The sequence below is a fragment of the Ixodes scapularis genome, unplaced genomic scaffold (genome assembly GCF_016920785.2).
Source record: "Ixodes scapularis isolate PalLabHiFi unplaced genomic scaffold, ASM1692078v2 PGA_scaffold11__112_contigs__length_91849675, whole genome shotgun sequence".
Taxonomy (NCBI): domain Eukaryota; kingdom Metazoa; phylum Arthropoda; class Arachnida; order Ixodida; family Ixodidae; genus Ixodes; species Ixodes scapularis.
Window position 1 is genome coordinate 55,072,313 of NW_024609837.1, and position 23,806 is coordinate 55,096,118.

General features: G+C 47.5%; 2 protein-coding genes across 2 annotated transcripts in view; one reads left to right on the plus strand and one right to left on the minus strand.

The window, feature by feature from the left end:
* The window catches only part of LOC120837148 (AF4/FMR2 family member 1), a 226,636-nt gene that overhangs the window by 193,110 nt on the left and 9,720 nt on the right, over positions 1-23,806 (minus strand). The gene's annotated exons all lie outside the window — the stretch shown is intronic.
* The window catches only part of LOC120835974, a 110,567-nt gene continuing 103,081 nt past the window's right edge, over positions 16,321-23,806 (plus strand). Inside the window, exons 1-2 of the mRNA XM_040206361.2 lie at positions 16,321-16,843; positions 20,107-20,351. Of these exons, the coding sequence (XP_040062295.1) occupies positions 16,361-16,843; positions 20,107-20,351 (728 nt within the window). The 5' untranslated portion in view covers positions 16,321-16,360. The remainder of the gene's footprint in view (positions 16,844-20,106; positions 20,352-23,806) is intronic.

Below are 23,806 nucleotides of genomic sequence, written 5' to 3' on the forward strand. Positions count from 1 at the left end.
CGGTGCATAGCCCGCACCCGGTGCATAGTCCGCACCTGGTGCTTAGTCGACACGAAAATCTTCTCATAGACGGCACACGTTTACAAATGTCTGCTTTTTAGCTCACAATAAAGCCTATAATGTGCATAAATCATCCTTAGCATACACTTTCGTGCACGAAATTCGTCACGTCTCGTCATAATAAACGATCTTGAAAAACATAATTACTGTATAGTCCGCACGCGTAGATAGTCAGCACAGCCAGAAATTTCAACTTTTAAACATGTATAGTCCCCGTACTACAGCCCGGAAAATACAGTACTATGTTCTAAAAAGGTCACGGAGATTGGGGATTTTAAAGATCGTGCTCGATTATCACTTCACTGAGAGTAGTTTAACGCAGGCTATTTGATGAGCTCGATATGTATACGCAACTAACACTGTAGATTGTCGTAATCAAAGAGGCCAGCGCGACACCTTTTGTACAAACACGCGATCACCCAGCCGCTACCCTTTTTTTCCCTCGCAGGTTAAAATGTGGCTAATATCCAGAAATGTGCTCGTAATGGGGGCCTCAGCGTAGGTGGCTAGATTCGTTGTTCCACCCAAACTTGTAGGCGTAACTTGCGAACAGGGTCTCTAAGCTCGTCAAACACAAAGTTGAGGCCGAAATTGACAGAGCGCACCGACTGGCCTATCACGACGGTGACTTGGCGCTTTTTTCGCCGACACCCAGTCGGTGCATTCCGCGAACTTTCGGCCCCAAAAAGTCAAATTTGGGGTTTTTACGTGCCAAACCAACGACGGGCATCTGGCACGCCCCAGCGGAGGACTGAGGATTAATTTCGACCACCTGGGGACCTTTTGACGTGCAACCGAAAGCTCGGCTACACGGCGCCTTCTCCCGCAATAAGCCTCCGTCATACTGCGGGCACCTCGGTCGGGATTCGAACCCGCCACCTGGGGATCCGTCGGACGGCGCTCTCGCCTTTCGGCCCCAACTTTGCGTTTGACGAGTTTAGGGCCGCAAGTGACATGTCGCCTTCGTTCCAACTAGACTACAGTCGCGACTCGCGCCTTTTACAGTTCAGTTGATAAAAGGCGCGTGTAATGTTCCGCGCCAATGCCGTACTGACCCATTGTACGGGAACCCGAACTTTCGGTACCGGAAAATTCGTTACCGGACGTTTCTTTGCCGACAGTTCGGTACGCGTACGTTTCGGCAAGCGGTCTTTTTGGTACGCGGTCGCACCGGTACCAGCCGTATCGGCTCTGGCACTCTGGGGCGGCGCGGAGGCTGACCCGCTGACACTGCTTTTTTTTTTTTTTTTTTTACATGAAATCGTATTTTCAGTTATCTCTTCGGAGTAATTTTTTTATTCACTTTACCCCCTCGGGGTAGCAGGTTTTTGTACTAAATGTCGGAGGCTTAACTTTCTCCAAAAAGGTATTATTCTGGTCATTTGTTTAGTAATGTTAAAACTGGTTTCTGCGACAGTGTGTGGGATCAAAGGGTGAGGATACAAAAAAAGTGTTATGTGTAAAAGCGAATAAATATAACTAGGGTTCCGTGTTTTCGGTATTTATTTTTCTTCAAATTCGGGGGTTATTATAGGTGTTTATTTTTTTTCCTATTGAAACGGTGTTTATCGGGCTTCTATTGCCAAGTGACTGTATAGTTAGTTACTGGAGAAAATATTAGGATTCATAAGTTACAAACCATAATGTTTTCTCCAGTTTCACTGGTAAAGATAAGAGGAGGGAACGGGACAAAGAATTAGGCTTCGAAAGAATAGAACAAGCCCAAAGACAGTTCAGTGCAAATGCATTCCAAATCAAAAAAAAAAAGGGTAAAAATTTTTTGGGAAGTTGGCTTTTTTTTTTTTTTTTTCATTTCTTCAAGGTAGCTCAAATTCGGGGTTATTCGGTTTTCACCGATTTAGAGAAAACCGCCTAGGTGGTTTATTTTCAACGTGTATCGGTATATACCGAAAACACCTAACCTTATATATAACTTATCCGTACGCGTTTTGACACTTGTCTAAGTTGTCTTCTGTGTAGGATTATGTGTTTTTTTTTTCTTTTTTTTTCTGTATGTCGCTTATGCTTCATAGCTCCTCATGCGTGGAGTGCTAGGCGATGGCGTCTTTAGTGCCTAGCGAACAAGAACTCAGTATGTTATTTAACAGCGACAAGCAGCGAAAAAACGGCGACAGGTATGTACGGAATTATATTTTGTGAAATTTAAGTACCAGACCCTGCATTTTACTATTATCACTCTCACATTTCTTCTTTACACTTCGTATCCTTGTTGTCGAGGCCAAAAATATATCGACATACAGGGTGTCACAAAAGAAAATTTACACGGTCTTTTTTACCGCAAAAATAAACTAGGCATCGGCGAACGCTCATTCTCTGCTCATTCGTTTGAGTTCTAAAGATGTTATTTCAATGCACCAAAAAGGTAGCTCAATGTAAATACAGCTTAATGCTCCTTTCTACGTTTCCTCCACAGGGATCACGTTGGATGCTGTCACCGGCTTCATAAATTGGGTCGTACTGTCTTCAAACCTCGTAGACTTTTTTCTTTTGTTGAAACAAAAAGAACGCAATCACGACAACACAGTCTTCCTGTCACTGATGGAATGTAAGATTTATTTAGTAGGTCACGCCACTTGCAAATTACACGCTTACGCCTTTGGATAATTAAGAAAGAATAGAGCTCAGTGATTTCAAAACTGTTATAAGAAATGTTGAAATTTACTTGTTTAGAGTTTTTTTGTTAGACAGTGTCAGAATGAATAAGGCCTTTTATTGTCTGTACAGGAACCTGCCGCCGGAAAGGCGTGCAGCTGTTGGTAGGCATAATCAATAAATAACCAAAAGGGTAGTAAGTAAAATAAAACGCCCTACGGGTGTTCCGATTTCTAAATAATGTACGAGTGAGTTTAGATCTCTTCAATTTAATTTGGTCCCTCAAATAGTCACTCAACGCTCCCCCCCCTTTTTTTTTTCACACTAAACTTTCTTTTTCCTCCCTCTAAGCTCCCGTAAAGACGTTCGCTGACATCAGACCTTAAGCTCACTCGACGAAGGCAAGCTCAAACACCGTACCGTCACACGTGGTAGCCTCTGGCGTGGCTGGTAGGCCCACCAAATAGACCCGAGGAAATAATCAACTCGCTAATCGCCGGCCATCTACGCATTCTCACACCAAGCCGCATTAGCGTGACTGCAGTCTGGTATGTTTAAGGAAAAGACCGGACACAAGTTCCGAGGTTACTCTACGCACGAGAGCCCTCGGTATTCAGGTCGGAAAGCGGCGATTAGATCTCGACAGATTCGTAAATGAAAATGGTTCAACCCACGCCTGGCTCCGCAGCTTCGTTTAACCAGGCATCTTATATGAGCTCGCTCGAATACCGCAGTGACAAACACCGCACATGGTTTCCGTAGACCCACCACATGATACAAAAGACGCTGTGGACACAATGAGAAAATTGGACACGTCTCAAGATACGTTCGGTACAAGCTTTGAGCATGTTTGCAGACAGTGTGACCAACTACCACACAACCTCTGCAGACTGTATAATAATAATGTATTACCAGTATGACCACAGTTTAATAGAGAAAAGTCTGCACAGCTTTCCAGCGCCCAGCCGACGGAGTCACCGAGCTGTGGACGGGATATTCGGCGGATACTGCGCATGCTCAAGTTGCCTCGCCCGGTAAACAAAGATGGCAGCGCCGAGAGTCTATTCTTCCAATGTCGCACCTCCGTCGTTGGCGTCAAATTCGCGCCTCGAAAAGCGGTCAAATGACAACGATTATAACCAGGTCATGATCGTGCTGACTAATGACGAGACAGTTCGCCCGGTCAAAACTTTCATCTTTTCGTCGAAGGAAAAGAGCGGGGAAAAGAAAGGTTTATCCCTGACGTATTTAGACGTCTTTCTACGCGAAGTGGTTGCTTTAGGGTCAGTCTTACGTGGCAAAATTTTATATTTTCACACTCTACCGCGTACTTTTCCACCGCGAATTCTCTCGCTGGAATAACACTCCTATAATTTTTTTTTAATACATTTGTGCCCCGGCACACGCGCTGACCTTGGACTGGTTTGGACTAACCGAAGTCCGAAACGTCGCCACGTGATGGCGCCACAGCCGCACCGGCTGTGAAAACTGGCTACGAAACACTTTCTGTAAGCGCCGACATGGCGAGCGTGATGCGGGCACGCGTTCTGGACGCCCTCCGAAGCTCCTGCAGCCGTCTTTGGAGACCCCTTGGACGCGCACGGGCTGCGGTTCCCTACCGGCCACGCCGTGCACGGATACTAACGAAGCCACGTCGCGCAACGGCGCAACGGTGCCACTATACGGAGAGCAAGTCGTCTGCTTCTTGTGCAGGAGTGGCGGTGACGTCAGAAGGACGCCGAGCCCTTATTGGCTGATTGAAAAAGAAAAAGAATAATGGGTAGACCTCAGTGCTCGATGCCTTAAGGTCTACCCACTATTTTTCTTTTTCAATCAGCCAATAAGGGCTCGGCGTCGTTCTGACGTCACCGCCACTCCTGCGCAAAAAGCAGACGACTTGCTCTCCGCCTAGATTTAATCTTCCAATCGCCATGTACATGACATCCAAACGGCGGCATAGGTGGCGTACTGCACGTTTCACAGGCCGCTCATGGGCATGATCCATCCACCGCGTGATTAAAGGCGCGTTCGCGATAAATAAATACGCGCAAGGAAATGGCTCTGTCGTTTTAGGCGCATATCGCGCGCACGTCCTTCGTGCCCACGCTAAGTGAACTGATCCGCTCGCACCAGGAAGAAGAGGGGTTTCTGGAACGTTCATCCCACGGAAAACTGCCGAGAGGCTGCATTCACACCATGCTTTGTTATATATAACCGCCGCGGGAAATGCCGACGCATTTCTTCGATCATCAGCGCTGTAGCGGCAACGGCGATTTTGGCCCATTTTCTTTTTATTCGGATTTTGTTACGAGCTTAACCTTTCGCATTCAATAACGGAGTTCATTGTCACGTACAGACTGCAAGAGGTGGTTCCGCCCACGAGTTCGCAGAAAGTTGACGAATCCTCCTCTAAGGGAGTATCACTTCTCGCCGCCCTTTTTTAGGACGTCCACAAAAGCAAAGTTCCGGATGGCATGCCGAATGTGGCTGGTCGGAGCCGTGGAATGGAGCGTTTTCTTTTTTACGTAGGCAGAATCTTTTTCCCTCCTTTCTTCTTCTTGTATGAAGAGGAATAAAGAAACTTGAAACTTGAAACCTCTTCTGTATTGCTCGAGTTGCGGCAGACTATCTATGGACTAATGTTCATTTACATCTCCAAGATTCTGATCAACAAAACGTTCTTAAAATATGATATGACAACCGATAAACGGAAGCCATCGTTACATTCGACCAATATGTTAATATTGATTAGAGCCCGAGAACGTGTTTTATTTCTACGTGCGAAATGTTTTGTTTTACGTCGGGTCCTACAGACAACCTTTGCAACACCTTGCATCTATCACACTACCTAAAAATGGGCCGTAACATTCCCAGCATTCTAATACCGTTGAACTCTAAACACTGCCAATTGAAAGATTATTCTATTTACCGGATATGGAAAAACCCAAGCACCTTGTTCCGAACCACTTGGTAGCGTAAACACAGACGAGGTAGAAAGTGAACTTCCGCCGTCTTCCTTTCCTCGACTTTCACTCCAATAGAGAAAAGAAAGCCCCCCAAGATAACACGACAACGGTCACACTCTAGTTGGAGTAGCGGCCAAAGTCGTGAGGTCAAAGTCTGTCGGCAGGGGTGAACAGACGAACGGGGACCAAGTTTCGTTGCCCCTGAAGCTCTGGAGCTCGTCTGACACGCGCGCGAAACTGGGATTCGTCTCGCGAAAACTCGGCGCGGTAGTCCCGCCCGACCTTCCTGCTCACGAGCATTGACGTTCGTGTGCACGTCGCGACATCATGCTGCGTAGGGAGGTGCTGTTGACCTCCCGCGTGCTCCGGACCCTGCAAAGATCAAAGGCCCTCAGAACGTCTTTCTTGGAAGATGGCAACGCACTTGTTACACGTGCGCAAACTGCACTTACGCTCAACCACACTTACCACGCTCTCGGACAGCTATTTCAGAAGTAGTGAAGTGAGCGCTTGCGCAGCTTTGATGGGAGCTCAAGATGCGCACCTGCGTCCATAGCTTTCACTGCACAGCCGCGACTGTAGTTGCGGGCAACAGAACGTTGCCCGCAACTACAGTCTGCTAACTGTGGATTATAGCGTAACTAGGTGTCATGAACGCGTCTCCGACTGGTGTGTTTACCGCGCCCAAAAAAAGTGGCCCCTCGATTTCCGCCTGATGACGTCATAAACGTGTCATGCTGTCGCCAGTCGCCATCCTGGCGGCGTCGCAACAGCTGTGGCGTATATGGCAGACGCCTGTTCTGATGCAGGTATACCTCTCCGGTGATGCGGTTCACGGAAATTAGGACGCCGTGACGACAGCAACACTCGCGTTCGCTCGTGCTACTCGTAGCTTCTCATTAGCATTTCTACGACCAACCACCAGGATCGCCACATGCAACAGCATGACACTTCGGCTTCTTTGACGTGAATTAAAACTTGTTGTTGGCCCAGTTGGTTCATGATGCAGTCTAGAGGTTTTTGCGCGACACAAGGGACAATCACAAGCGAGTAGACACGTTTCCGCTCAAAACATCGCACTGCCGGTTCCTCCGGGCCTCGCACCTCACATTTGGCGTAGTGACACAAGTGACGTCGGGTCACGTGCCTCGCTCCGAGGCTCTTATTGGCTCGCCCGGCCGTAGCCTCCACAGTTCGCAAAGTTATCGTAAAACGAAGTGTATATATAGTTCGCGTCTGAAAACCGGAGAGAAGGCATTGTCGATGAGAACCATGTTCTTAAAACTTGCTTTTTATGTGAGAGCTAAAACGCCATAATTAACCTTGTCATGTAGCCTTCACAAGCTAAAAGTGATCACAAAAAGATGCACGAACTTCCAAGTCAGCGCGCCAGTCGGCCCAATGGATATCGTGAAAGGATCTACTAGCTAGCGGAAGCCGATCAGTAGCAGACGTGCCCACACACGCAGATAACCACAGCACAACAAAAGTGACGAAGAATGCTCGTACAAACACTTTACAAACATTTCGGCATAAAGCGCAACTCAAAGCAGATGAGGCATATTGGGGGCTCCATTCCAAACTAAAGCAAAATTGGCTGAAGAAACCACTATTGTTCGTTGTCTATGAATTGCGATAGCACTCGTCAATGAGACTCGCGACGCAGCTCGCTGTGAATACGACGACGCAAATTTTGAGTAAACACTTTATTATATTAACTGTTTACGACGCAGTCATTGACATCAGTGCGACTGCGACACTTCGAAATTGAGTGATTGCTTCGTCTCTCTGTAATCGTTTAACCTTCTGTCTCTGTGTAATCGTTTAATGTTCAAGCTGTTTCCCCACCATCATTGCAGCTTCGTGTGTGTGTTGTCCTGTCTCTGTGTAATCGTTTCATGCTCAAGCTAGGGTGCCTCAATGTCCTTCTGTTGAGGGTGATGCCACCCTTTGTAGTACCCGATGCCGACAGCACGCGCTCACGGGTAAAATACAAAGAAATAGACGAAAACAAAATGTCGCCAAAGCACAGTCAGCGCCACAAACGCGTGCAGGGACACGCTCTTTCACTCGCTTCTGAACAAAAAAGAAAATAAAACTGTGGGACAAAATGGCCAGATGTCTCCACCCTAAGCAAAGCTAGCACATGAAGCACGGTGCAAGATACACTGTTTAGGTGAGGACATGGCGGGGCTGAATGCGCGGCGCGAGGAAACAGATAGCGTTCGTTCGACGGTCATCCGAAAGGCTGCATCATTTCGCGGCCACCGTGCCCGCGGCTGACAGTTTCGCCGGCGGCCAAACGACGAAACTGTGTGAGTGCGAAAAAAAATTATCTCATTACCATGACACCCTGGTACACTGTGGTCTTTCTGCACGTGTGACAACCTCACTGGAGCTCTGCGCGTGTGGAGCATGAGGCGAGACGAGCCGTCTTGTGAACTGCTGCCTGCCTCCTGCGTCTTACACCGTGCCCACGGGTCGACGAGTCATCTTCCGGCGCCTGAAGACACCCTAGTTCAAACTGTTTCACCACCATCTTGACCATCAGCTAGCTCTATCAAGCTTGGGCGCAAATGTGAATGTGTGCATACTGCCGCTCCGTGTATGCGCGGCGCGGGTTTATCTGCCTGCTAGGACGACGTCAAAGACGACGTCTAGAACGGCTTCTAGGACGACCTCTAGGGCGATCTCAAGGATGACCTCAGGGTCCTTCAAGGATGACGTCGAGGATGACGTACTAGAAAACGACGTCAAAGACGACGTCTAGAATGACCTCTAGGACGATCTCTTGGGCGACCGCAAGGAGGACCTCTAGGACGACCTCAAGAACAACGTCTAGAACAACGTCCTAGAGGGTGACGTCAAACGCGACATCTATAGGACGACCTCTAGGACAACCCCTGGGGCGATGTCAAAGACGACCTTTAGGACGATCTCAAGAACAACGTCCTAGAGGATGACGTCAAACGCGACGTCTACAGGACGACCTCTAGGACGACCCGTGGGGCGATGTCAAAGACGACCTCAAAAACGACGTCTAGGACGACGTCGAGTGCGACGTCCTTGAGGACGACGTCAAAGACGACGTTTAGGACGACCTCTAGGACGACCTCAAGGACGACTTTTAGGACGACGTTGGAGACGGCGTCCGCACAGACGCGCCGCGCATACGCACGGCACATTCGAGGCCAGATAGCGTATCGCGAAAACCGAGTGAAGTAGCTAAAGAAGTTTCGCCTTAAAAAAATATCGTGGATAACGGCCTTCAGCGCGAGCTTTCTGCTCTTGATAACAAAAGTGTGAACACGCACGTACGCGTAACAAAAACACTACAGAAGCCAGCGAGCTCGCGCCGAAGGCGGAGCTTCTAGTATCAGTTTAAAGGCTGGTTCAGACTGCCCCATTTTCTTACGTTAAGTTACGTTACAAAATATTATATTGAAGTAACCGGGACCTCTTTGCTTCAGATTAAGCGAGGCTACCAGTTCAAGGAGAAAGCATGACACGCGAAATTCGAGACAGGAATGTTTTGGTGACTTAGACGTAACGTAACTTAACGTAAAAAAAAATGGGGCAGTGTGAATCAGCCTTAAGGGTGAACGGAGTATAGGGTGAACGATCGATTGTCGGCTTTTTGCTCTTTTCCCTTACTATCGACAGGCTGCAACCACAACTATAGTGTTGGTTCCAGCCTGTCGATATGGCGGGAAGTGCTCATTTGGTGTACTAACCCAAGCACTAAAGTTTGCTACCCAACGATGCACCTTCGAAGTTAACTGCGAAAACGTGCCGATGTCGTGTTCGCGCTATCGCTGTGTCCAGCTGTCTGCGTAATGGCTCGAGCTCTCTGCTGTCGGAAAATGCTCTGCAACGCTTACTTGATTGGTAAGCGGTGCAGATCGTTTCTCTGGGCACTTAGGGTTTTGAAATGACATCTTTGACAATACAAAAGCGATCGTCTAGATATATACGAAATTACTCTATAGGGAGTATTCACTGGACGCCATATTTGTGGGTGATGTTTAGAGCGCATGCTCAGAACGAGCTCATATCAATAGGCTGCTAAGACCGGCACTCTTGATCGTGCGGAATGCACGTTGCAAAAGAACTGTGGAAGCTCGCCGTCAGCACGCGCTCAGCATTCGCGCACACAGATATGGCCGCCAGTGAATACTCCCTATAGACCCGTGCGAGCACGTGCAACGTGTGCGTGAACATATACGCTTGAAAACCTTGTAATCGCACGAGCGTGCCTGCTCGAGCAGAAACATGGCTGGGGCCGGTCACCCAACTTGCATTCGTTTATTGTGCAAGCATACACCGTCTCCGAGCACTGCGTCGAATGCGACAGAGCTTCAGACAACCCCATCAGCATCATTATCATACTTTGACTAATATTTAACTATGTTTCTTCATGTCCTAAACGTATTTTAGCTGGTAACTTTTCAAAATATGTTCCGAATTTTATGTGCCACTTTCGTACTTGTATTCTTTGCTAGTTAGTTATCGTGATAGCTCCTTTATTAGAGAGTTTTAGTAGATCGTTCCCATGACTCCGATAACGATACCCGATACTCCGCCACCGCCTCCCTTGTGCATGCATAGTATCGTTATCGGGGCTATCGGAGGTATCGGAACGATCTACTAAAACTCTCTATTAAATACACTTTTTGCCATATTCCTTACCCATACAAATTGCATAACGACGTCATTGTCAACCCAAAATGTTGTTGTGTATAATCATACAGGCATTAGAGAGTTTTAGTAGATCGTTCCCATGACTCCGATAACGATACCCGATACTCCACCACCGCCTCCCTTGTGCATGCATAGTATCGTTATCGGGCCTATCGGAGGTATCGGAACGATCTACTAAAACTCTCTATTAGCTGTTTATAAGCACGGAAACTAACGGAGAGAGATGAATGAACGAATGAATGAATGAATGAATGAATGAATGAATGAATGAAGTAACGATGATCATCACGCCATCGGGCAATTAGTGGACAGAATCAAGATGCTGCAAGCGATAAACCACGAATGGTGGACGCGACCATGCTCCGTTGCGAAGTTGCACTAAATGCGGCACTATGTTGATCGAAACCGACCCTAATAAACCCGCGGTTTTTTTTTTTTAATAATAACTAACACTGCAGACATTCCCCATAGATATCTCGCTGCACGTTGATTATTACCGAATTATTAATATTCTAAAAAGCCCCTGCATGCCCTTGGAGGGACGATGGGGCCTTGGAAAATATGGGACGCCGCCAGATCTAATAGACTACTGAGTAAAATTTACGACGGTACAGAAAAAAGAAGAAAGAAGAAAAAGCCTTCAGTTAGGGCGTTAGCATTCAGCTCTTGCCCTCGAAATATAGCCATGAATATTGGTGAAATACCGAGATTTGTTGATTCCAAGCAGTTACAGAAGCGATGATTTAGGCGAATCACGCCGATGGTTTTCAGGTTTCTTCTTTCTCTCTTTAGGGATTGAATGATTTTATGTGTCTAAATTAAATAAGCAATCATTTTATATGTGACAGGCTTTGGGTTTCGCCCTTTCGTGAAGGTCATTATTTAAGTACGCGCTTTCTTTCTCGGGGTGATCAATAAGTTTCGCCTCCTAGGCTCTAGCTTTTCTATTCGGCAGCGTTGCACTTCCGCTTCCGGTGCAGTACTCTCGGCATGCCGTCGTAGATGATTAAAGGCAGCTGTTGACGACACCAATGGCGCACTGCATCGGCAACCTCGTCGTCGGACCTAAAATGTTTCTTTATCTTGGGAAAGAGCCAAAAGGTTGATGGCGCGAGGCTGCAAGGTGAGTGAGACCATAGCGAAGGTTATGGCAAGGAGCCTCCTCTATACTGACAAAGCCTGGCAGATCGCCACCAGAAGCGGCCGCCGAAATGGAAAAGGTGGAGCGGCAGAGGAGAGCCCAACAAGGTAGAGGGGCTTAGTGCGGGGGGGGGGGGGGGGTGTTCTCGCGGTGTTTGTTCGAGCAGCCATCTGTAAAAAGCCATCATGTTCCTTTCATAAAGTATTCTTTGGAGTGTGTCTCTTACCCAGCGTTACTTAGGCTGCGATGCAGTCGGCGACGAGACGGTTAAGCAACCCCGCAATCTTTCGCAGTTCCAGCCATGACAGCCCGTCCACCGCGGTTTGACGAGACGACGGGCTCATGGAACACTTACAAGGTACGGCTGGAGGCCTACTTCGAAGGCCACAGCATCAAGGAACCCAAACGGTGGGCGTTATTGGTGGCTGCCCTCGGCGACAACGTGGTGAAGGTGCTTCTAGGCCGTTGTCACCCCAAGAAGGTTAACGAGCTAAGCTACGAAGACGTCGTAAAGCATCTGGAAGAGTACTATGTCCCGCAAGTAAACGAGATCGCAGCAAGTTACAATTTCTTCATGCGAAACCAAGAGGACGGAGAATCCGTACAAGCATTCGTAACGGAGGCGGATATAACTGGCCGAAGACTGCAATTTTGGCGAAATGCTGCACCGCATGACGCGAAATCGTCTGGTTCGTGGGCTTCGTGATGACGACGTACGCAGACGTCTGCTCGCCAGGCAAACACTCACCCTTCAGGAGGCTGAAGATTTCGCCATTGCATCCGAGAAGGCTGCAGAAAGTTCACGGCGCATGAAGAAGCAGGAGGCTAGCGTGGAAGGAAGCGGACACCTTGTTCAGTCGGGACGCTACCCGAAAAACAGGCCGAAACCTGGAAACAACCGGGGATAGAGGCTGAAAATTTTACAGTGTACAAGGTTGCAGAAACGCACCTTAGAGATGAAAAGGAACCACCGTACATACCAGGCTACTCCTGGATGAGATGCAACCGGAGGGGAGGTGAACGCAAAGGCGGAGGTCTAGGCATGTGAGTTAAAGGACAAGACTGGGAAAGAGAGAAGGAAAGCTGCAGAGGACATTTATGGCTGAAAGGTAGGGTAACAGGTCTGAACAGTGTTCTGGGGTTTGCATACCTGAAAACAGGGAATGACTCAAGGAAGAAAAATAGAAAACGATTTAAATGTATATCGAGGGATATCAGAGAAATTGGTCTTAATCAGGAAATAATTATCAGGAGACACGAATGCCCACTTAGAAGAGTTTGACGGATTCACAGATACAACTGGAAAGCTGCTAGAAGATTTCTGTGAGGCCCTGGACTTAGTGTTAGTTAATGCACAAGTAAAATGCGACGGCAAAATAACGTGGGAACGAGACAACTCACACTCAACAATAGACTACTGCCTCATGTCCCACAAACTGTATGACAGGTTTGGAAGTATGGAAATAGATGAGGAAGGAACAAAAAGCTTAAGAAGTGACCACAAACGAATTATGATGAAATTTGGCGCATCCAAACCAGAACAACAAGCCCAGGAACGAGCGATTCAACCTAAACTAAGTGAAGCTCAAATATAAAGAAAGTATCGAAAAGCGTTGAGAACATAGTATCGGAACAACCAGAAAGAGAGTGGACGTATGAGGATCTAATAGGAATCTTTAAAATAGAACTAGAGAAGCATCAAATTAAACAAAAAGGAAAGCAAAAACGAAGACACAAACCAAAAAGCTGGTGGGATAAGGAGGTCAAAGCAGCCATATTGCGGCGCCAAGATGCATCAAAGGAGCATAGGTGGGGAAAAAAAAAAAAAGGGGGGGGGGGGGGGAGCCTTGCCAGCTGAAGTAGCCTTGAAATGGGAGAACTTCCAAAAGCGGAAAAGGGAAGCATCAGCTTTAATACAGGCCAAAATTGGAAGTGCAGGAGTGCAGTGGATGATGGAAGTAAATAAAAAAAGATAAGGATGCGGCAAAAAGGTTTTGGGAGCACATTAGAGCGCAGGGGAGAAAGACAGAGGGTGTCTAACACTCATTGACCACACAGGAGGGGAGAAGAGTAGAGGGGGAAGAGACACGTGAATATATTAGGCAGTCAATCGAAGAAGCTTTCTCCCAGCTTGAGCAGAGGGAGACAGTGAACAGCACGATCAGCAGCAGTGTTGAGTAGGAACAGAATTGCGTAGCGATGGAGACGACGACTAAAGAATGGGACAAGGCAGAAAGTAAAGTTCCAGCAGGTACAGCGACAGGCCCATGGAACTCATAAAGACACTAGAAAAAACAAGCAAATTGAAGTTGCGGCATGTGATTAACCAAGTAATTATGGAAGAGAAGTACCCAATGATTGGAAACTAAGTAAAATGAGACTAATATATAAAGGCAAAGGAAACAAACACAGCATTAAGTCATATCGCCCGATAACGGTAACTTCAGTTCTATATAGATTAGCTATGCAGATAGTAAAGCGTAGAATAGAGCAATGGACTGAAGATATGCAAATACTGATTGAGCTCCAAAATGGATTACGAAGAGATAGAAGACTGGAAGATAACTTATTCGTCACCACTCAATGTATAGAAATAGCAATGAAGAACCAAACTCCTTTATGGTAAGCTTATTTGGACATCAAGGGAGCGTACGATAATGTGGACCAGAAAAAAACTCTGGGGGCAGCTGAAGGAGTATAATTTAGATACAAATTTGGTTAGGTTTCTTCAGCAGGTGTACACAGACAATAAGGTAGTGATAATATGGGAAGCAGAAACTACACAACCCGCAGCAATAAAAAGAGGACTCAGGCAGGGTTGTCCACTGTCACCTCTCCTCTTCATGATATACCTCAGTAAAATGGAAAATGAATTAGAGCAGTGCAACTTAGGGTTTGATGTGAGTTATATGCATGGGCGTACCAACCCCGGGGGGGGGGGGGGGGGGGGGGGGGCGCTTGCTTGCCCCGCCCCCCTCCCCCCCCTCCCCCATTTCTCAAAGTGGGGGTCAAGGCATGTTTTGCCCCCCGCCCCCCTGAAACTGCCGCTACTGGGCAGGGCAAAGACTGGCCGGCGGAGCCCAAGTAATACCAAGGGCACCGCACCCCGACCCGCGGGGGCATATTTTTAACGCCCAGGCCATACACACCCCAGCAACGGCGCTCACGCCGGATTGGATGGTTCGTGGAGCGGTTGCAACGCGAGTTTCCGAAGCAGTAGCGCACACCTTAGTGGTAAATAAAGAAGAAAAAAAAAAAAAAAGCGTACACCTTGGTAAGATATCTGCCTCATACGCAGCGGACCCGGGTTCGATTCACAATGTGGGCATACTTCTTTTATTTTTCTAGAACATTTTGTTTTGTCAAGGCATTTGGCGATATTTACGACATTTCTTTTCCGTAATTAACACTGAAAAAAAAAAAAGAATGTTGTCGACGAAATTTCGCTGAACTAAATGGTATGTGGCACTCTACGGAAGTTCATGGGAGACAGCGGGGCTTGGGTTGCCGGCTGGACGCCACAAAGCGGCGTGTAGAAGGAATGAGGGGGGCGGGGGGGGGGGGGGCTAAGTGGGTTAATAGTTTTCTAATTAGTAGCCGCATACTCCCACCGCAAAGCGGCGTGAACGCAGGTGGGGTGGTGGGTTAACGCGCTTGGAGTGTACACGCGCCGTCCGAATCCGTAAAGTTCCCGCGCGTTGCCAAGCAGCCAATCCGGCGTGAGCGTCGTTGCTAGGGGGTCAATCGTCTGCGCCATAAAAATTAGTGATGGACCGAAATCTTGAAGAAACGTTTGCCATACCTAATTGAGGGGATTTATAAATCTTGCTATATGGAAGTATTTTCTTCATTTCTTAATTAAATAAAACCAGCACAAGTAATGAACGCAGGTTGTTAAAACCTTGCTGCCTAACACACACACTGGCATAAAAACCAGTTAAATTTAAAAAATTTTACTTCAATATAAATATCAACAATCGCAACTTTTTTTCTTAAAAATAGATATAACATTAGGCACGCGCGTGCGAAAAATTTTGAAGGTGTGTTTTTCGCCCAAATGCGCGGCTGCGCTGCGGCGAAGCAAATCGCGAGATCGCGGTGTCAGCTCCGCGGGTATTGCTTCTCCGTAGTGCATCGGTGCTTGGGGAGAAGCGCACTCGTGAGGGCTAACCCGCCGCGATCAACTCTTCGAAAAGTATGAATATTGCAGTTAATTTGGAAACGAATATCGAATAGCGTATAATCTGAAACTAGTATTTGATAATTCGACTATTCGCGCAGCCCTACCCTTCGCACATGGTACTCAGGCATCCAAAGAAACAACAGTACTTTCTTAATTTTCAGTAACATCGCCAAGAGTTCTACGTGCCAGACACTTGGTTTCCTTTTTGAGAACAGCTCCCTTTTGGCGCAAACGTGGCGCAAATTGTGCACAAATACTAACTTTGGAACAGTATATTCGCAGGGTTTTCGTTTTGGCGCAAATGGCGCAGCAGTTCCACCACTGGAACATATCCTTCAAAAAGTTACTAAGAAGCTAGTCTGGTCGAAACACGTTCGTACCAAGACCTGCCGAATATTTATTTTGACCCGGAAAGCAGCGGTGCCTCAGAAGGGCGGATGACCCATTCCACGAAGGACGATACGGGCATAATTGGTTCTAAATGTAATGGCGCAAACGAGCTGGTATATGTAAAAATAAAAGAACAGTCACAATTTCTAACCTCACGTCGAGCCCCAATGCATTTGTCCATAACAACGGTCCTAGCAACGGTTTGTTTGGAGCGCAGCGCCATGTTGTGACGTTATCACTTGCGCCGACAGCGCTATATAGTCGCTGCGGAGCGTCTCCGAAACAAGTCAAGCCCCCCAATCCAAGATGGCAGCGCCCAAGAGCCGGCCGTCGGTGTCTTTGGTGTTCGACATCGACGTCGAAGACCCGGACACCTGGTGTTCGGTGGGCCTCCTGACTAACACCGAGTGCCACCAGAAGCTTCTAACTTCCGTGTCCAGCATCAAGAGCTTTTGCGACCTAAGCGAGGACGAGCAGCACTCCATCTCACTGCGGGTCGGCACCGACGACATAGACACCGTTTGCCGCCACCACCAGAAGTTCTACCACTACTACGAGCACCACAAGCGCGGGTGCGTGGATCCGCTCAACAGCCATGGCTCCAAGAAAACCACGGGCGACAGCGTGGTCGTCACCGAGGCCATGGTCGAGGCGGCGGCAGGCGTCGTCGAGCTCGAGGAAGGTCAGAGGCTGTGCAAGATGTGCGTCGCCGGGATCACCAGCAGAGAGGAGTCCTTCGCCAGGGTTCTGGCGGACCCGGAGAACCAAGAACGGTGTAAGACGATTGATGTGAGTGGCCTTTTCATCCCGAGTTCCCACTTCGGGAGCGGGACTGCACTGCATGCCGTGCCAGCCGTGCAGCGAATGCCACGAAATGTTGACCCTTGCTGATGTTAGATTGGTGGCAGCTGACAAAACCCGTTTGCTCTACTGACATTTAACTCCTGGTTAGCTCAGTTGGTAGAGCGCTCTATTAGAAATGGAGAGGTCCCTGGTTCGATACCAGGTCCAGGTGGATTTCTTCGGTTGCGCACCAGTCACCTAGTAGTTGTTTTTGGAAATTTGTGTTTGTCCTTTGTGCCCCTTGTTCTCCTTCTCCAGAATCATTTTCGTCAAAGCTTTCTTTGTTATTTTTGGTAAAACTAACAAGATGTCGGTTATGCCCGATCCCATTCGCTTTCTAAAGCAGAGAAGAAACGCCAGGACTACTTTTTGTCACCGTTTGTAGGGGAGGGGGGCAATATGGTGCTGTAGCAACACCTCCTAGAAGAGAAGGCCGTAGTGCTCTTCTCGTGACGTCGCAAAGGAAGGCCATCGGGGGCGCGCGTCGAAGCCACGGCAACGCGCGTGGATCGACTGTCGTAATGTGCTTTTAGTCACATACGCACATCTTATTAGCTAAAATGAAAGCTGCACATAGCAACGGGGCTAGAAAACATTTTATTACACGGGCAAAATATTACACCACTAATAATCGCCATGAAATGGCACGAGGTAGGCGTATAAGAGAAAACATTGAGTTACGCAATTATTGCTGTAGGAATGCATATTTTATACAGAAATACTCCGACAAAATGGCGAGACACGCAGTGATTGGACACAGCAAGACAGATCACTGTTAAAAATCAGGTAGATGTGGTCAACGTGGACACGGCACGACAAGTGTCACTTACGATCATGTAAGCGATGTTATCGCGTGCAGTCACTTAATTCTTGCATCTTACCCTGGCCACATGGCAAAAGTAATGTGATTTCAATCGAATGACATTATGGGGTCGACAAATCAGCTTGCGACGCTCGTATAATCACTCAGGACCGCGAGCTGCTTAAGTCCCATATCATTTAATGAACATATATGAACTTTTCCGTGTGGCAGGGGTACTAAACTTACTATTTACAGTCAACTAATTTACTTCTCCCTATCGGCTCGAGCTGCTTTAGAACAAAATATAACTTATTTTGTATGCCATAATACCTTAATACAGTTAAGATTCTAGTATAAATGTGGTAAAGGCAAAAAAATAACATTAGTGTAAATAAACACATGAGCACAAACAACACACTTTGTATAATCACACAAACTTGTTACTCACCTTCCAGTGAAAACTAGAATATTACCATGCATATTTACAAATGTCGACGCAACCGCACACGGATAACGACAAACAAGATGTCATTCTATCACGAAAAACAAAAACACCCGACTGCAGCACTTTACTTGCGCCCCACATGACCAAGAGAGCCCGTAAATAAGTTGTTTCTCACCTGTCGATCGTATTCATACGTCCCACAATATCTGGCATGAAAACATTTGAACACAAACTTTAAGTCTCTCCGTCGAGAGAGAGAGGTCTATCGATAATCGACCAGTGTCATCCTTGGCTAGTTGCCACTCATGTCGCTCAAACCGTAGCAGGACTTGTTCAGTGAATCCACGTGAATGCCGTAGTTTTAAGCAAACACAAAATTAACTACCCGAGTCTGCGGTGACGGCAAAAAAACGATGGGTAGGAGGATCAAAAGAACCACACACACACACACGAGAGCAGCGGCAGCAGTGTGGGAGGCTTAACGTTGTCGATCCATCTCTTGCTCGTGTGCGCTCCCTGCGGCTATGAATGAATTTTTTTCGATTTTCTTCTCTTCTGAAAGTCTCAGCCTTCCCTTTAAGACAGTCAGCAGCTCACACACAACGTCAATTTACCAGAATTGGAGCCTGTTAGAGGGAAGAAAACGTCCCAGCGGACCAGTTCATTTGAAAAGTGTGGGGAGCTGCGGGACTGCACGTAGTCCCGCGGTTTCGGGGATAATCATAAATATAAAATTGGTACTTTCAACCTTGGTAGTGCATTGTATATTACGTTTGTATTATATATATAATAGATTGTACAAGACTGCGCTTTTAAAACATATATTAATGTGGGATAAACGCTCACGAACACCACCGTGCCGCTCGACAAGAAACATTTTTTTCACGTCATGCCAGAAATTTTCTCACATAGTTGCGCCATGGACTTCATTCTGCGACATTGTGGCGTAACCACTCGGGGCGCTGTGGCTTTCTCTTCTAGGAGGTGTTGAATGTAGCCCTCACTGCTTACCAGGTTATCCTGAAACGGAGTATACGTGTATAAACTGAGGGGGAGGAGAAGACGGGAGGGGGAACACTGAGCTCCGGTTGGAATGATTAGTGGGTAGATGCAAAGCTAGCTGCCTTTATCTCGGCTCACTTTTCCAACGCGTTCGAAAGCCCAACGATGGTGTCTGGTATTTGGTGTTCGCGTTCGAACGCGTTCGAAGAGCGAGTCGAGACAAAGACAGCTAGTTCTGCGTCAACCCACGAATCCTTCCAGCTAGAGCGTTCCGGTGTCTCCTTTCGTCTTCTCCTCTTCCTTAGTCTCTACCTGCATAGCAAGATCCGGAGAGGAGTCTTGCTGGACTCTTTAGAGGGTTCCGCCCAAACACTAAATGCGAGACGCTAATTGTTGCGCCACAGATTTCGTGGCCGGACACAATGTTTCAGTCGCTTCTTTGCCGTTTGAAAATGCAAGACTCTAAAAGGGAAATAAAATCATCCGGTGGGCTAGTTGGCTATATATTTGGGTAAAATTAGCGCAAAGACAAGGGAGGAAGAATGTAAAGAAGTGCAAAGACAAGGGAAAATGAACAAGCACTCTATCCTTTCTCTACGTTCTTCCTCCCTTGTCTTTGCACTAAGTTTACAAAGACTTAAAAGGTGAATGTCGAAATAAGTAACTGAATATGACGTTTCAGTTTCTCACCATTTCTAAATCTCGAACCCTTCACATAGAAGGGTTCAAGGGAATAGGTCGTTCCTGTCAGTTAGCTAGAAGGGACGGCTGAATGAGTCGTTTCTGCGGTTTAACTTTTGATGGATGGGCAGAATAGGACGCTAAACCGTTTAAAGATGCGCTCCAGTGCTCTGAACTATAGTTTATTGAGTGGCTCTGACCGTCGGGTGAACTTAAGGAGCCAGAAGCAAATGTGAGCCTCGAATGGCAAGCATGTGAAGCACGATCTAATGGGTGCAGGACCTGGTGAGTCGGTGTTCAGTGGGGCTGATGACGCTGACCCCGTGCCACCTGCGGGACATGACGGGCCTGGTGGGGCTGCGCACCCTGGCGGCAGTGCCCTCCCGGCTGGCCTACAGCGTGGCCTCCCGGCTGGGCAGGGCCTTCGACTCCATCTGCCTGCATCATGAGCGGGTCTACTGCGAAGGGCAAGGCCCCGACTGCTTCGACCCCGATGGCATTCACACGGCGAACAAGGACTACTCGTGCGTGCTACCCTCTCTTCTCAGTCACCTCGGCCGCGTCTCTCTGCAGCCTCAAATTACGCAACTTTTTGTCTCTTGCGCTGTCCTACGGTTAGACGCTCTCCCCTGATTTTACTTCCTTGCATGGTTTGATGTCGCGGCGTGCACACCCGACGGCACGGTGCCCTTCCGAATGGTGGCAGGGGGTAAGCCGTGTCCTAGCACTCCCCTTCCCGGAACGGGGGCTGTGTTGTAGCGGGGAAATAAAAAGGCTCGAGGTATGCCGAAGCACTTCTTATGAGTTGTGAATGCGAAAGCATGCATGCCATTCCTCCGCTCTCTTTTTTCGTCTGCGGCGTACTTGCGTCGACATTCGAGCGTGCACGCTGTCCTCGCCACGCTGACCTTGGGCGTGGAGCAGTGGAGCCGCTGCCTCGTGCACCGCCATGAGATGGCACTAATTGAAACTGACGCGCAACGGCTTCATATCACTGCTGTTTTGCGTGGCTTTCTGCATGGCTTCGAAGCTGAGATGCTTCAGGTCGCAGCTTCGGGAGTTTATCTGCCGTTTGGTGTGGCTGATGATGTCGGCTCGCTCCATGGGATAGTTAATGCTTTCACATTAGTAGGGTACCGTAGGTGTATTTTGCAGTCAGATTATATGTACGTGTGGAGGCATTGCGGGGAGAATGAGGCAGGAGAAGAGATGTGTGGATGAAGAAGAAAATATATATGAAAGACTTCTCTTCACCACAGATTGGGTATCATTCCAATTTCAATTGCTGGGTAAGAAACCCCGCCATGCTATATGCACCTCCACTGCAATCGACCAAATATGTAAACCAGATGATCCTTTACATTTTTGGGTTTCGTAAAGAAATGTCTCCGAAATAATCTTGCAAAAGTATAACATAATTTTTCTGATAAATTTAGGTGGGGAAATTGAATTGGTGTACAATTATACAATAAGTTTTCCCACCACATTTAGCGACGAAACAATCCCCACTAGATGTGGTGGGAACAACTTAATTGCGGTATAATGTTATGCCAATTAATTGTTTCTGCTCAATTTTGGGCACATACGGAGTGTTTTTCTAGGCTTGACATATTGTTTTTACAAAAGAAGTGAAATCTACACGAATGCAGTCTGCAGGTAAGCTTTACAACCATGGGGACATATAAAGGGGGCTAACCATCGCGGTTCGTTAACCTTGTAATGAGCGAAGATAAACCTACGGTTATAACTAGAAACTTGCCAAGTGTCATTGAAAACCACTAAATAGGTAGGACGACTTGGAGCGCTGGGGCAGCACATGCTAAAGTTGTCTCTCATGAGTGCAAGGCTGCTGATGCGAAAATGTGCCTTCTCTGACTCCTGCCTTTTGTACCTTCAGCCTTGCGCCTTTTGCACAAGTCTGCACCTGGGCTTGGTCAGATATCTTAATTGGAAAAAATTCCGACAAAGCCCCCAAACACAAAAGACTTATGGCATTTGTTACTAGGAACGGGCCCCACTTTTTCATTTCAGTATCACTTCTAACTTTTGAATCAGACAATGGCAAGTTCTGAAGCTCTGGCATCACTGGAACCACATTCGAGAGGAGATTAAGCATTCGGCGGTGAATAGCTTAGTTTTGCAGGGGAAAAAACGCTCCGTTTTTGAGGGGGGACATCCTGTACTGGCCCGTGAGAGTATGCACTTCAGAGTTGCGCGTGCGCAGTTGCGTTCCCTCTTATCTTTGAAATATGAAAAGTTTTAACTTCGATGGGATTACTTCGAGACATAGATTAAGTTATGCAGGATTCATAAAAAAATGAAGCATTCAATTGTCTCATAAATTTCTTATTTCAAAATGTAACGAAGTGCCTGGCACGTATGTGAGATCTAGGTGGGTAAGTTTGGTAATCAACACTGACATGTAGTTGTAAAAGCAAGAAAAGTACCAATGTCACGTTTGCACTAACTGTGTCATGCAGCGTTAAAAATGGTATAATTAAATTATTGTTCAAGGAATCGACGATAAAGCGATAAAGAAAGGGGGCTGTGTTTCTGCATTGCTTGTCTGCAGGCCATGTTGAAACACGACAGCACCGCTCGTCTTGTGCGAAGGCTTAAATACGCCGATTAAGTATGATGTCATACGATACAACATATTTACTTTAGCTCAGGAGAGCCGCGGAGCTGCAGAAAGGCAGATCGGTTATATCTCGAAGGCCTGTGGTGCCACCTCTAATGATGATGAACTGATACAGTGCAAATGAATCGTCTGAAGGATGACAATGGAATGATGAAGAGGGTGAAGAAGAGCATTAGACCTAGTAGCGGTCTCTGCGGGGCCCCATGGGCTGCCGACATCTAGCGGGCCATAGTCAAGCTCCTGGCAAGGGCTCTCCGCTTGACCGGCATGCAGACGATTTGGCCGAGTTTCGGGGGACCCTATGATACAAACCAAAGATTGACATGTGCAGGAAACTATAAAAAAAAAAAATTTCTTAAGTAAAGAGCTGCAGCAAACAAGGGGGTATGGAACAGTTTTGCTTTTCATCTCAGTGGGTGACCACGGCGAATTTCATTCATAGAGGGATTCATGTTCCTTTATAGAGTGTCCTCATTCGTGAGCGACTCGAAGTCCGGCTCGAGTGACGTCAAAGCGGTCTCGAGCGGCTCGATTATATCCGCTGGGGTCGCACGCCATTCCGATCTTACCGCCTACTCGGTTGAAAAGAGTGCCTCCCAGCAGTAGGCAGACCCAAACATCGACGCACGTTTTTGGCCAGCGAGTCACACAGTATAAAGATGCCGAAACGTAAGCTGTACGCTGTTATCTACTTCTGATAATGTGGAGGGGTAGAAGCAACTAGAGAGTTGCACGTCGCACTTGGACCGCGAAGAGCTGCACGTGGCTTGCGAGCAGCAGTTTGACCACCCCTGTTGTAGCAGGGAGCCGCTCTTTCGTCGGCTTCTCCTTTGTTGGCATTACCTTCCGTCATAGCAGAATGTTCCCAGTCAAACGTGGCTCTTTCTCCTCTGTCATCTCATTGGCACCTGTGAGCGTTCGTGCTCGGTGTGTTGCCACTTATGTTTAGCTCTGCAGTTCGTTCGCTCATCATGCGAGGCATTGTGGAGGCATCCTCGAGGGACCTACAATATAAAGGCTGATTTGCGACTGCTTTCGACCGGGTGCATTACGAACTCTTGCAAATTTTTGTGACGAATGAACATACTGGCACCATCCGTCTAGTAGCTGTGGAACCCTTGCGATTTCCCTAATTTTCTAATTTTTCGACCCTTACTTGGTTCGCTCGAAAAACTTCTGACGATGTTATAGACCGTTCCTCGTAGACGCATTTGATCCTGTCAATACTGTAAAACCTTCGCTTCGGTGAAATGTCAGGGCCACGTCGTAGACGGCGCCGGCGTGTTCTCTCATTGTAAGAGATTGCGAGAACACGGTTGTGAGTAAAGGCAATTATGT